Source organism: Garra rufa, chromosome 3 (genome assembly GCF_049309525.1).
Source record: "Garra rufa chromosome 3, GarRuf1.0, whole genome shotgun sequence".
In the NCBI taxonomy this organism is placed as follows: Eukaryota; Metazoa; Chordata; class Actinopteri; order Cypriniformes; family Cyprinidae; genus Garra; species Garra rufa.
In genome coordinates, this window is record NC_133363.1 from 29,315,435 (window position 1) to 29,330,806 (window position 15,372).

The 15,372-nt window shown below is 35.9% G+C and overlaps 1 protein-coding gene across 1 annotated transcript in view; it reads left to right on the forward strand.

Moving 5' to 3' along the window:
* Positions 1-844: 844 nt before the first annotated feature.
* The window catches only part of smarcd3b (SWI/SNF related BAF chromatin remodeling complex subunit D3b), a 44,650-nt gene continuing 30,122 nt past the window's right edge, over positions 845-15,372 (forward strand). Inside the window, exon 1 of the mRNA XM_073836931.1 lies at positions 845-966. Coding sequence (XP_073693032.1) covers positions 955-966 — 12 coding nt within the window. The 5' untranslated portion in view covers positions 845-954. The remainder of the gene's footprint in view (positions 967-15,372) is intronic.

Sequence of the window (15,372 nt, forward strand, 5' to 3'; positions counted from 1 at the left end):
TATCGTATTTTACTATATCTTGTTATAGAAGGTGAAAATAACTGCATCTCAGCTCCAATAAATACTTCTGAAAGCACAACTTGCTGCAGTTCATTTGACTTCAGTGAAAATAAGTTCTCTACATACTGCTTTCCAGGCTTCAGGATTATGTAGCCTAGTTCTGCTTTCTTCTGATCTCAACAGAAATGATATTGTGATACTTGTGACATATTTGTTTCTTCTATGAAAGGAGTGAACCCTGCCTGACTGGACATGGGGAAAAACGCAAGGGAAGTACTGGTACAAAGTTGCATCTGTAAAAACCTGTTTTCAGTAAGGCTACTTCACTGTAAATAACGATAAATTTAACTTTAACGATAAACAATGAACTGTCATTTTGGAGTTAACTATCCCTGTATAATCCCTTTTAGTAGCTCTTTTCATCATCACACGTTCATCGACGTCGTTTATTCTGAGGGGAACCAGCTTTCGTCTTCTTTTATGTGACAACTGGTCTTTGTAAACTTGTTTAATCTCTACTGCCATTGCTTTACTCTCATCTTCATGTGCAGCTATTTGGCGGACTTTTCATGCGCATGTTGCGTAGCATTTGAGGTCCGTTCGACAAAGTTCCCACTGTATTCCAGCGGCCAGTGTGAGTGACTGACTGTAAGGGCGCGAAGAGAGCAGCGCGTAATTTGATGACGCTCCCTCCGAATCCCCGAGTTTTATTCGAAACCGCGGTGAACGCGCTTGCGCCTGAGCGCTCACCGTCTCTGGCTGCATCCCCTCCTCACTCCGCTGCCTGTCTCCACACTGACTGTCCAGTCACTCCGGCACCGAGCAACAGGGAGTGTGGGTGCGTGTGCTTCAAGCTATAAAGAACTTCATCTCCATCGCTCCGAACACACATCCGCTTCTTTATCTGCCATCCGCTGCCCTTTCGCTAACCACCGGCCACAGTAACCATCTGCCATGGAGAGAAAGGTAGGACATTTACAGCAACATCATAAGAATGTCATCTGCTCCATTGAGCACTTATTAATCAACAGTGTTTAGTGTCTGCGGTCTGTTACCGTCCTGATGGTGTATAATCCGCCCATCTCATCACAGACAGTCAGATTAGTGCGCATGGGAGTTTTCCGACTGGATCTAGTTTATTTGGCAATATAAAGAGCAGAAACAGTCTATAGGAAGCCAGACAGAACACACACATACACTAGTGCACGTGTTAATCCTGTCTTCTCCATCACTGATCTTCAGTACGGATGGAGGGTTCTTCATGATCATAATGCTGACTGGAGTGAGAGGTTCAAAGCAGCACTTAAGGCTGTAGTGGGGAGGTTATGAGACATCAGATGCTCCCTTGTGCTCTGCTAAGAGCCTAATTACCTCAGCTTCAGTTGTTGGGGTTTGAAGTGTTAATTAGAAATATAAAGATGACTTTTCTCAAGATTCAAACTCTGTTTGTCTTTGAGTGAAGGTATTTGATTTAACACCGGTGTGTTTATGTAAGTGGATTAATGTTGGAATAACTAAGCTAAAGTAGTGCTTATAAAGAGCCAGTCAGCAGTTGTTCTTTACAATGCTATTTTTTTTTAAACCCCAGTCTTTTTCTCGGTAAAGGTTCCTGCAGTGATTTATGAAAATATCTTTATTGGATACAACATTTTATAGTTATAGAAATGGCATTTGTGAATGCAAATCTTTTTAAGGTAGTCACAAACAATTGGGAATTCATGAAAAATGTATTTGTTGAAAAAAAGTGTTCCAGTGCATATTATATTTGAGTCTGTGGGGTTTATATAGTACATTGTATATATTATTTCATGCTCCTACACAGATTTGAAGTCTCTAAATTTCCCCTGGTGCAGTTTCATATACTGTATGTACTTACAGATATAGGCCAAGGTAATAACAGTGCACACTTTGCCAAAAGATCAAATCAAATATTAACACTATGCTATGAGGCAGCACATTACTATTGTCTAGAATCTGGTTGTTGCATTTGTAAGTGTGGTAACTCACATGTGACCCTGGATCACAAAACTAGCTATAAGGGTAAATTGTTTTACATTGAAATGAATACATCATCTGTACACTTTCCATTGGTGTATGGTTTGTTAGAATAGGACAATATTTGACTGAGATATAACTATTTGAAAATCTGGAATCTGAAGGTGGAAAAAGAGAAATCTAAATATTGAGAAAATCACCTTTAAAGTTGTCCAAATGAAGTTCTTAGCAATGCATATTACTAATCAGAAATTAGGTTTTGATATATTTATGGTAGAAAATGTACAAAATATCTTCACGGAACATGATCTTTACTTAATATCCTAATGAAAAATCAGTAATTTTGACCCATACAATGTATTTTTGGCTATTGCTACAAATATACCTGTGCTACTTATGACTAGTTTTGTGGTCCAGGGTCACATATGGACTTAGTACCCAATGTTTATTGTTTCTTATTTGATGTCCGATAGTTTTTTGTCACTAAGAATAGGTTAGATGGTACTGTAAAAGTTACAGTACATGTTACTGAACATGACTGTGTGTCATTAACACCTAAATATGTAAAGGCTTTTTTTGTTTTCATTTTTTCATTTTTATTTTGTTAGTTTTTTTCCCCTGAGTACAGTGTTTTTTCCTGTCCTTCATTGCATTTAATACATTCAGCTTACCGCTCTTGGGTAACCTAGTTCTTAATATGTGCTTTTCTTCCCCACAAGGACAGATATTATCAAGCTCCATCATAATTTAGCTGTTTCTTATACGAGTGGACTGACCCTGATGTCAATGTCTGTTCACTCATACCAGTAAAGAGTTGAAGTTTTATAGACAGTTTCCTTTCGGCGGTCATAATGCTATGAGAGAAGTGTTATTTTATAAAACAGCATAATAAAATATGGCACAGATTCATAAAATGTCAGTTCTGTGTATCATAAATCTTCTGTTCTGTTCTGCATTTTTAAAATATTGTGACAAAGCATTTGTGATCTCAGAGTTAAGTTTCAATTCCCTCCCAGTTTTGTTTATCTCGTATATTAATTTCAGGTGGTTACAGAGTGAAACACCAAAATACAAGGAACTTGTTTTTAATTAGGAATATTTAGTAGCCATGTAATACACAAGTTTTTGGACTGTGGTGAGGTGCATGTTGCTGGATTGCGCTGTAACTGCTGCATCTCTTCTGCTTGGATGCACTGCAGGAACGTACACCGCCATTGACTGTAGATAGGCTGAGCATGCAGGGACACTCATATAGTACATGTTGACCAGTGTCACCATGCTGGTTGAGAGCTGGGGCTGTGCCTTTACTGTTAATGGTTGTTTGTGTCCCTTTGTGAGTATTTCATGTTGTATGTGAGTTTGAGTGGGTAACAGTGTGGTCTGTGGTCATTAGATCTGGTGCTCAACTTGTTTGCTTTGATGCCATTCAAACGTTAGGAAGGTTTCTTTACTGTTTCAGCCATTTAGCTCATTCAGTTGATTTTTTTCTCACAACCCTTCATGTAGGTTTATACTGAGAAGCATGATTGATGTAGAGTACGTTTTGCTGACTATGCATCGTCTAACTGCATTCTAAAAGGGGCCGTTCACATTAGAGTGCGGATCGGGCCGCATTTTTCTGTCCGAGCCCGGCCCGCGTCCGACAGAGCAGTAGCCGAACCCGACCCGAGCCCGACAGGCATTAAGATATTTATGTCCGAGCCCGATCCCAGCCCGACACAGTTAAAATCTTTTTTTTTCTCATACTAATGACACATGCACTTTTTTGTGTGGAAAGCCCGCTTTTATTAAGCAACTGTAGGAAAGCGTTCGGAATGTCAACAAATGAGCGCATGCAGTGCACACGGGGCAAAAAGCGCTGTTATGACACAGGCGCACTATAGCGTTGATGTGACCGAGCCCGACCCGAACCCGAGCATCCTTTCTAAATATCTGTCCGAACCCGGCCCGGCCCGTCGGGTTCCGTCGGGTACCGTCGGGCTCGGCTCGGGTATCCATCCTCTAGTTCACATGAAGCGTCTTTTGCGCGCGCAAGTTCGTTATTTCAAATGGAGACGCGCGGCTTGCGCGCGCATATTGGAAGCGACGAGCACGCGGTGCGACGCGCTCGTTTTTTCCAGGCGCGTCCGCGCCGCATCGATTTATAAAAAAATTCTCAACTTTTCAGAATGTCGCAAGCGCACCGCAGGTCATGTGACATGAACCAACCAATCAGCTTCCTCACGTTTTTCCGTTACATTGAAACCTCAGCAGAAACATGGAGGAGCAGCTCATCATTGTGGTCCAGGGATTTCTTGAACTTTATGATTTGTCAAGCCCCCATTATTTTGAAGCTAATAGAAGAAACAATGCATGGAGACGCATAGGCTTGGAGCTAGAACGCAGCTGATGGTTGCTTAGAAACGGCAGACGCTTCCGGAGCGCAAGCGCCCGAGCGCTTTGTTGATAAGGAAGAAAGCGGCGCGCCTAGCGTTTTCCACGCGTTTTTAGGCGCGACATGTGAACGGCCCCTTAGGGACAAATTTATTTAAATTTGATCATTTTTCTTTTCTTTTTTCTTGTGTTTAATGTAAATTATTCCTGTAATGGCAAAGAATTTTTTATAGCCATTACTTCAGTCTTCCATTTCAATTTTTCTCTTTACTGTCACTTTTGATCAATTTATTGCATCCTTGCTGAATAGAAGTATTAATTTCTTTAAAATATAAATATTAAATTACTTACATTTTTGTGCATTTTTTGTGCAATTTGTAATGCCAAAAAAAACACTTTAATTGTTGTAATAGCTGGTCAATTGTTCAAACTTGCCCTGCCAACATTTTCACTGGCCCTGCTACCAAAATAAAATAGTTGTTATTGTTGCTTTTGACCTTATCTAGTATTCTAATAAATAAGCTTATATGAAACCAAAATTATAATTACAATTTTGATACCACAGCAAAAACCACTAGCCTGATAAATATAAAGTTCAAACATTACTAAAGACAAGTGAACAGTCAGTAATACAGGTGCGGGAAATAAATCGGTTTACATATGAATCGCGATTCAGTCTTCTAGTGATTCACATTAATATTAATAATAATAATAATAATAGCAAATGGTGTTGTCGGAACAAAACAGCAAGAACAACAGCAAAGGAGGAGGAAAAACAAATATATCCTGCCCCCTTTTTTAGTAAGGGCAAATATTTGGAAAAATTGTATATTAATTATTGATCTTTTGTTGTTATGGGAAGTATTCGGAAAGGCACGTTGGTAGCCTGTTACATTAGAGTACATAATATATATTTTACTTACCACATAAACAGATAAAGGAGAGATGACTGATAAGACAATAGCGAATGATTTGCAGATCCTAAGCACAACTGACAAACATATAAACATATAATCTTGTAAAATATGTGGTAAGTAGGCCTACTGCTGCTCCGTGTGATCGCGAATCTCGAAAGTACAAGTAAAAAGCGACTACCCATACTATAGACTAGTATGTTGTTGTTGTTGTTGTTGTTGTTGTTGTTTTTGAATACTTGTGCGTTTGATGTCCAGTGTGCACAAAAAATGTGATGAAAACTGGTAAATCGTGATTAAAAATTAAAAAAAGTGAATCGATTTTTAATTGAATCATAACCCCATGAATCTATATGAATCGAATCGTGAGATACCAAAAGATTCCCACCCCTATTCAGTAAATAAGAACAAATGAACAAAAGACAAGCATTAGCACAAATGAATAAACAGAATAAAGATACAAGTTTAACAATGCTGTAGATTTTTAGGTTTGTATGTGTTCAGGTACAGAAATTAATAATCAAATGTAAAATCAAGTATAATCTTCATTCTAATAATTAAATATAGGTTAATTCTTGTTAAAGTTACAAAAGTTATTCAGCCAAGAGCAGTGAGTGATTTTATTTATTTATTCATTTATTTATTGGGGGATACACAGCAGCTGGTAAATTAGACGCAGTCACTTTAAGAGACAATGCAAGGATCAAATATAATGATCTGATTCCTTCATCAACTGTCAAGACATAACCAAAAATCAAGACATAACCAATTGGTTTTGAGGATACTATTGTAAGTATTTGTCTGTTCAAGCACAAGAAGATGCGGAAAGAAATGCAATTCTGAAATTAAACTGATTTCCAATTAAGAACACAATTGTTGATTATAAAATATTATACTTATGGTTCCTAAAATGTTTGAAACTGTTATTTCTGGGATTTCTAAAAACCCAGCAAAAAAGGTTATGGTCAAACTCTAAATGTTTTCTTTTTTTGAAAGCCCAGATTCTTCTCTAAAATATTGGGTCCTACTAGGATACCATGAATGTAGTCCATATGACTTGTAAACTACATTTCAGTTCAAATTCATTAGATAGTTTTGTGTGAGAAACCAGTTAATTACAGTAATTTGTAGTATAGTTTTTTGTAGTATAATTTTTATATTTACAATTAATTGGAGTACAGTCAGCATTGTACAGTCAGCATTGTAAAATTTGATAGCAGACAGTACAAAAACCTCTCTTTATCTGTGTCTCTCAGCGAGACATCTGTTCAATGTTTTAACCTTTGGGGACTGTACACCGTGTGGCCAGATTAGCTTCAAAGTATTAAGTAGTTGCAAATGAGGACATTTTTGTAGTACAAGGTTGTAGTCTGAAGTAGCAAGTCGCAGGTGTGTCTTTGAGCTCGAGGCCTTGTATTCTCTCTGGAAACAATTCCGGCGAGGCCAACAACACTTAGAATGGATCACAGAAGTTCGCTTCAGTGCCCAGCAATCTTCTGAGAGTGAGAGAAATCCCATTAGTATTCAAGGACCCACTTTTTCTAGCTGTCACACCTCAAGAGCTTTAGGGAGAATTGGCTCTTTCACAAGTGAGAGTGCAGGCAGAGAGATGAAGGGATGATTATTAAATACTCGCTTTCTTTCATTCTTTTTCTCTTTCTCCTTCGCTGCCTTCCTGCAGGTCTAAATGTGAGGAATTAGAATGCCGTATTCTAGAAACGCCTCACGTCATGCTGCCTTTTGTTCAGCTCAACAATACGCCTTCTCATTTGTTAAGACACCTGCAGTATTTGCATCTCTGATTTATATACGGATTTATGCTTAATCTAAGCCTGTTCATGTTTTTGAAAATTTCCTTCATTTATTTATTTATTTAAAGACAACACAATGTTATATTAACATTTGTGTGTTAATATAACATTTAGATTTAGATTTTTGCCTAAAACCTGACCTCCTGGGCCAATACAATGAATACAAACAGAAACAGAACAGACATTTTTTGATGTATTATTATGCAATTTGTGAATTATTAATATACTGTGTATATTGTTTTGTATACTATTTTTATTTTACCTTGATATCAGTTGGTTAAAATTTCATAAATAGCTTGGTTCTGCAAGACGTTTTGTCTCATTTGTTTGTAAATGCCATTTGGTTTGATATTTTGCAGTCTAATAGTTCACTGATATTCATTTAATCATTCAATTTAAATGTGACTTAAAAGTACTTGGTGCCACTGTGATTTTTTTTTTTAAGTTAAAGTTTTGTATTGTATCCTTTGCTTCCTGTATTTTTATTTTTTTAATTCACTCTGCATAGAATGTGTTTCCCGTCCCCACCAAATACTAGGTCACTCTTTTGAAATGTCTGAGGCTTTTATGTCCAAGGTTCCTTGCAGTGAGATATGGACAATTGAGGACTTCCTTATTTTGGCTGGACAGGAATGTTCTTGCAGCATAAAGGTAAAACCAGCTTTTGTAAGGGTAGAAACTTCCTGCATGTTTTTGCAAGACATAGATTGTGAATGAAACTAAAAGCCGAGTAATCAGCTTGCATGGTTAGCTTTTCACAAATAATTTTGTAGCTCAGTAGAGTTCCTTATATTTTCATAAACCTTTGCATACATGCAGTTTGATATATTTGTAATGAGCAGATGCCTACACCTGCCAGCTTGGACTCTCTGTGGACAGGATTTGTTCTCTAGTTTGGTGGCTGACATGTTACGCTGCTTTGGTCAACAGTTCATACATTTATGGTTAGTTGACAAAACTAGAACGACTATTCATTTGAGGATTAAAACTCCTCCTTTGTATTAAATTTGTATTAAATTTGCACTTGTGTACAAATCTTAAAATTATATTTAAAACGTACCTGTGATAACTTATTCGCAAGACACGAAATGTGTACCAATAAGTACATACTACTGCAGTTTCCAACAGAAATGAGCACTAGAGGCAGTAAAACATCAAGCACTTGTAATCATTTTCAAACACAGTTGTGATCACAGCTTCATATGTTTTGATTTCAGGATGTAACTAATTTTCTCAGTAGCTCAGTCGGCACAGAATTGGACTTGGGATGTGGAATTGTTAGGTACGAATCCTTTCAAAAACATTACTCACAATGAAAGAGATGAAAGATGAAAGATCGAAAAACAAGCTAAAATGGCATGTTTGCAATTGCGTTTTTATGTCACATGAACAACTATCACTAAACCAAAAAAAAAAAAACACAGCTGTGGATCATTCAAGTAAGAACACAGTATTAAGAATCGAGGGGTTGTAAACTTTTGAACAGGGCCATTTTTATAAATTCAACTATTATTTTCTCTTGTGGACCATATGCAAACATCTTTTATGTAAAATATCCTATTCAGGTCAGTTTTTAATAAACAATAACATGCAGTTTGTATGATCCCTCTTATTTTGGTCAAATAATTAACTTTTTTTTTTTTTCAAAGAGAAACAAACAGTTTTGCTGTTTTCCATGAATAAAAATGATGCTGGGCGATCACCAACAGTCGAGTTCAGTTGCCCCCTAAAAACTAGATGCCCCCTGGCTGCAGCACTGTTCTGCATGAAGCGTATTCAGTTCAGAGCCAAACCACCCCTTTATTGATTGCTGATACTCTGATTACAGTGATCCTGATGCCTTATAACCCTTAGCAGTGCCCTGGCCTTGTGTGTAATTACAGGTGAATTGCACAGAGTTTATGTCTACGGCTGCTGTGTGGTGGGCCTACTACAGTTCTGGACTCAATTGTGAGGCAGGGTGGTCTGATAGATGGCTTGCAGTCAGTGTGCCGCTTCGCCCGACTACAGTGCTTTTTGGTCGTCTCTGAGACAGACTGTCTGGCTTACAGTGAGCTGACCCATTTTTACAGGGAAAGGCTCAATATCCCATTTAGTACTTCCCCCACCACCCGAGTATGCAAGGGGAAGAGAGAGAGAAGTCTGGGTTAGCTGAACGGCTTGTTATTGTTAATCCATACACTGAATTGGCATCTGAAACACAAAGTTGATGCCTTTAAAGCTGACTGGGTGCTTTTTGGATGTTCTGCGTGTCTGTTATACAATCAAAGGGCATTATTGTTCACCTTTGTGCTGTAATATGTAGATTTGAAAGGACTTTATAGGAGGCTCAATTCGACACTCACTGTCTCTGGCCTCATTCTGTCCATCCTCTTTCTCAGTCCACATACGCAGAATAAGAATAAAGGATGGAAGTTAAAGAGACACAGAAGAATGTGTGTATGTATATATGGGTTGATGAGAGTAACAGATATGAGATATAGGGAAATAAAAGAAATACGACATCGGTTTTATGTTCTGGATCTCAATATGTTTCGCTTATTCAGATTGCATTGGTATATTTTTAGTAGTGTGCAGTACAATATATACGACATTTAACATGTTTATAGTGTGTTTACATGACTGCAAAAGTTTGGGGTCAGTGAGATTTGTAATGTTTCTGAAGAAGTCTCTTATGCTTACAAAGGCTACCTTTATTTGATCAAAAAAACAGTAAAAAACTAAATTGTGAAATATTAAAATAAAATGTAGTTCACAAATATTAAAATTAAAAGTTTTTTGTTTTAACATATTTTAAAAGCTAAATTTTCAGCATCATTACTCCAGTTTTCAGTGTCACGTGATCCTTCAGAATGTTTCATCAAGAAACGTTTCTTATTATCAGTGTTGAAAACAGTTGCCCTGCTTAATATTTTTGTAAAAACTGTGATTTCAGCATTCTTTGATTTAATAAAAAGTTCAAAAGAGAAGTGTTTATTTGAAATAAACATTTTGTAACATTATAAATGTCTTTACTTTAATTTACTCCTAAAATGCATTGGGAAAAAAATCATATTGAATGCATACTCATAAACACACTTCTGAACGGTATGTATTATAAATGATCAAGTTATATTAAATTAAATGGTATTTTGATCAAAATTCAGTTTGCTAGAAACATAATGGTCTAAAGTAGGGCTGGGCCGATAAACGATATCATATCGAATCGCGATAAAATTTATGTTAATAACGATGATAGGCTCTAGACATTTTTTGCTCGATATGGATTAATCTAAGAGCCAATCACACAGCAGAAATATGCGACAACAGCCAATCAGCGTACAGCGTGCGTGTGCACGTCAAAGTACAAAGTTCATTTCCTACCGCACTTTGCGAAGCAAACTTAACACCAGGACGACAAAAAAAAAAAAAAGAGAGAGAGAGGAAGCAGCGACGAAAGTGAAACTAACTTCGAGTTATTATCCAAAGATGTTGAAATTGTCGACAAAAAAGGTAGCACGAATTCCGTTATATAAGTGGTTTGGCTACCTGAAAAGTGACTCTTAGCTCAGCTGAGAGTTTGGCGCGATTGTTAAAACTGAAACCGAAAGCAAAAAACGCACGCGCATACAAAAGCAATTTTAATCCCCCCAATGCACGCAAATTAGGCTACATGACATTTCTAGGCTGTTATTAGTATGTAGGCTATGATAGGTTGTGTATGTCTATAGCTCTGTATCATGCTTGAAATATCCGTCTCTATTTGCACTTTGAATATTTAGAGAGTTATTCATAATTTAGTGAATTATCTGCACTTAATACGATTAAGAAAGAACCGTGTCGTAATTTTTTGTTATTTATACTGTAGATTGTTTCAAAATACAGTGGTTGCCTCTAATTTAAATAGCTCAACCTATAATAGAGAAAATAAACAATTGTGTTAATAATAATAATAAATAAATAAATAATTGTGTTACAAATTATGTTTTTACAATAATTTTATGTTTACATTTTGTAAATTTACTCTCATTTACCATACTCTGTCACAACTTTTATTTTTTTTATTTATTTTAGTAAGTTGTTTTAATTTTTAAGGCCAAATCTGTAATCTGTTTTTGTTAATAAACTATACTTTAAATGTAATTTAATGAAACCTTTCATTTTTGTGGCTTTAGTCATTGTTGGGATACTATTTTAAAGCTGGCAACATCAACAGCTTATATCGAAATATATATCGTTATCGTTCAATATGGGGAAAAAAATATCGAGATTACATTTTTGCCATATCGCCCAGCCCTAGTCTAAAGAGTTCTCTTTATAATTATTCAAAAATGTATCATTATAAGATGTAGTCTTATTTTTCTCAGTATGTAAACTACATAGATTTAGAACAGTTTGTCCTGAAACTATCGTGGATGTCAAATGATACGTTTATTTATTTTTTGTGAGAATGATGAGATGAGAACAGTTTATTTCCACAGTTTTGTTTTTCAGAGAAACAGAAAAACTGGTCCTGCTGGGAACTCTAGAAGAAGGTGCTTGTCTGTCCAACTCAAAATTCTGCTGCATGTAATATTTGTTTCATTTCCCCCCAAAAAAACATGTTCTTATAAATTAACTATGTCTTTGTAGTTTTCAGGTTTATTTCAGTTATTTTGTTATCCTGTGGTAATCTAAATATTAAATTTTCCAGGCGCTCAAACTGAAGTGCATAGTTTGGAACATCAGTTTAAACATAATTTTTATAGTACTTACTGCAGAAATTGTAGCAAATAACAGAGCTTAGATGTTATTACATTTACTGGAATGCAGAATTACATCAGATTTGCTTGGTCTGAAAAAGGTAGCTTGCTTTATCAAATCGTCTGTTTGGCTTGGCTACTGACGATTTTGCTGAGAGTGCATTTAGTCTGAAAATGGACCACCCAGGATATAGGCTTTTGATATGAACATTCAGAAAGTTTGTATGCTGGAAAAAGGCTGAGCTGAATCAAGAAAATGCTCATATCTTCATTAAGAGAAAGTACATAACAGCTGTATCACTTCCAGTTTAAGACTGGCCTTTTTGCCTGTGCTACTGTCACCAAATGGAATTGCAAAAAAAAAAAAAAAAACATATTGAGTATGTAACGGTATTATCAATATTGTGGTATCGCAAAACTGTCTTAGCACTGTCTAGCATTTCACTAGACTTTCACTTTTTTTCAAAATATAAGCGCTACCTCCATTTCCTTCCAAATAAAAGCTTAAAAGTGACAGCTAGCGGTTTAAATGGGTAAAGTAACTGCAGTCCAAATTGAAAATATCTCTTTCGAGTGTAAAAATTAGGTAAGATGTATTGTAATTTCCCTACTGTAGTGCAAAATAATATACCTATGAACAGTGCAATTGTTTTACAATATAGGGCTATTACTGTCATAGGAATAACAATAACATAAAATTGTTGTTGTTTCTGTTATATATTCTAATTTGTCTGGCTTCCTAAAACACCAGTGTGAATGTAATTTAGACTAAGAGAGTATACCACAAATAAAAAGACAGTTGAGGCCCCATTAAAGTTAAGGTTTAAGTCAATATACTCACTTTTTCTGAGTTTTCTTAGTTAAGAACATGGGTAGGAGATCTTAATTTTGAACTTGTGAAGTGGTTTAGATAGACAAATTTAATTTTAAAATGTACAAAATTTTCTTTTTTTTTTCAATTGTCTTTTTTTAATATTGCAAAAAAAATTGCATTGTGTACTTCATATTAAGATATTATATCATGAGATTTTAATGTTGTTACATCATATTGAGTTATTTCGCAGCTTGTTTTAGTAATATATAAAACAGTAGTTTGTCATTCAAGAATATTTCTCTGCTTGTTTTGAATGTATAATCCTTATAGTGTCAGTTAATAGTTGTGATATTTGGGAGGCTCAATATATTGGTAGGTTGTTGTACAATATAAGATTTTTTTGTTAGTTTTATTAGACTTTTAGATCGTTTATCTGTATGATTGTTAATGCTAATTCTTTCTCTTTTGAATTTACCCTTGCCTTCATCTAATCTATACATAAAATGTGTTTTAGAAGTTAAAATGATTCGCTCTGTCGCTGTTTGTTTCTTAAACTGCCATCCCCAAACTCTCTGTTCACGGCCAGTTCTGGGCAATGAAAATGTGATGCCTCTGTGCTTTGGCCCATTGATTAGAGTCAATCATTTCATTGGGAGGCATATACAGACCTCTGCAGGAGAAACCTAAAACTGCAGCTTGAGGTCAAACTGTCCGGCAATCTCCAACAATAGACACAAACACATACAATCGCTCTCCTTACCCCACATGGCTCCCCCACCCCCTTTACCTCCCAGTCAATGGGACCTGAGCATTTGGCAGAGCTGTAATGGGAAAACGGAGACTTGGTGGGGGCTCAAAGGGGTACTAAGACCACCACATCTTTTCAGCTCTTTGATGCTTTTGAAGAAGTACGTCCTGAAATGGGGTGATTAAAAATAAAAAAGGGGACACAATGTCACACCACAACAAGTTTGTTTGTTTTTTCTCCCAGGACCTCTCGAAATGTGTTTTTCTGTGCATTGTAAATTTGACTGCTGGTCGTTTCTTTTTTTTAAGTCAGCGTTAGGTTTGTGTCACATATCACCACTTATCTCATCTAACCACAAAATCACTTCCCACACCACAATTGGTCATTATTATGATTTTTGGCAGACTCTAGAGTCCAGACATGTTTTTATTTTGAGTAATTGTTTCCTTTGTGTCACTCTCCCATACAGGCCTGTGTTACGCAGAGCTCTTGATATGTTTGCACCTTTTTCTCAGTCCCTCTGGCATCTTTTTCTTTCTTACAAACGTTCTTCTTGTTAATGCATAGAGTTTTGATGAATAACCTTTAGACGTTTTCTGATTATTCAACACACAATGGCCACTTGTATCCAAACATTTGGGTATTTTTCCTAATTTAGGCATTTGGTTTGGATTTTGGAAAGGTATTTAGTCTTTATATTCACAGCACTCCGTCAGAATCATAGCATGAATATTGATATTGATTTAATAGCTTTGGAGTTTTTAGCCAGACAATGTGGTAGTAATTTTTGTGATTCACAGTTTGAAGCCAGTAGTTTGTCAGTTATGTCCTTGTTAGGGCAATTTCTCTTCATCTGTGTAAACTTCACGTTTCTGCAACACTGAAGTTTTGTTTTCAAATGCCAAAACACAACAATTAAACTTCAGTGTTATGAAACAAAATATAAGAGAAAATGACATTTCGGTCTATCAGTCCACTTCTTAATGCATTGTTAGTTTAACATAACTCTATATCTGGGTTTGCATGATTCACAGTTGAGTGGTACTTAAAAATTGTCCTGTAATTTTTAATCAAATAAGTCTCTTTCTTTTGGAATGGTTCAAGCCATTATTTTTTTTTTTTTTTTTTTTACCTATGTCCTCTCATTGCCTGCATTCATGTCTTGACAGATGTTACTAATTTGAAGACTTCAGGTGTAAAGGTTTTCAGCTGTCATTTAGCACTTACCACGCAATGAATTTGTCATTTAAAACACCTCATGAATCATTTAGCATTCATTGCTCTTTTATAGTTAAGCAAATAGGAAGTCAAGGGGGATGGGAGACGACTTGTGGCTGGGAGGAATTTTTTTTTTTTTTTTTTTGTGGCAAGCCTCCTCCACAAATCTATTTTCAGAGACCTGCCATGACAATTTCAAGTAAAATATGTGTTTAACAATCTTAATAAAAAAATATTGATTGTTTATTTTATTTTATTTTATTTTATTTTTTTTTTGGGGGGGGGGGCTTAAGTTTCAAGAACCACAAAACAACCAACATTTGGATTAGTGGTCAACAATTAAGGGATTTTCAGTGCTCAATTATTTAATTATTTCCCTCAATTCTAAATATGAAATTACATCAGAGTATCATAATTTATTGTTAATATGCTTAAGCTTGAAGTGTGCCATTACTTCAGCACCCAAATCTGTTAATATAATACAGTATGATTAAGCAATATCAGAGTGCTGTTTTGCTGAATAGCAGTGTTGCATTTTTTAACACTGTAGCAGTGTAATAACACAAAGCAAGCTATTTCTGTAGGACTTTGTCTTCTGAGAAACACAAAGAAAATATTTTGAAAAAGTTGGACCCTATACTGCCATCATTTGTATGCTCAAAGACATTCCTCAAAAGTTTTCTACAGAAGAAAAAAGTTGTACAGGTTTGGAATTACATGAGTGTGTGTGTCTGTGTGTGTATGTGTGTGTGTATGTGTGTGTGTGTGTGTGTGTGTG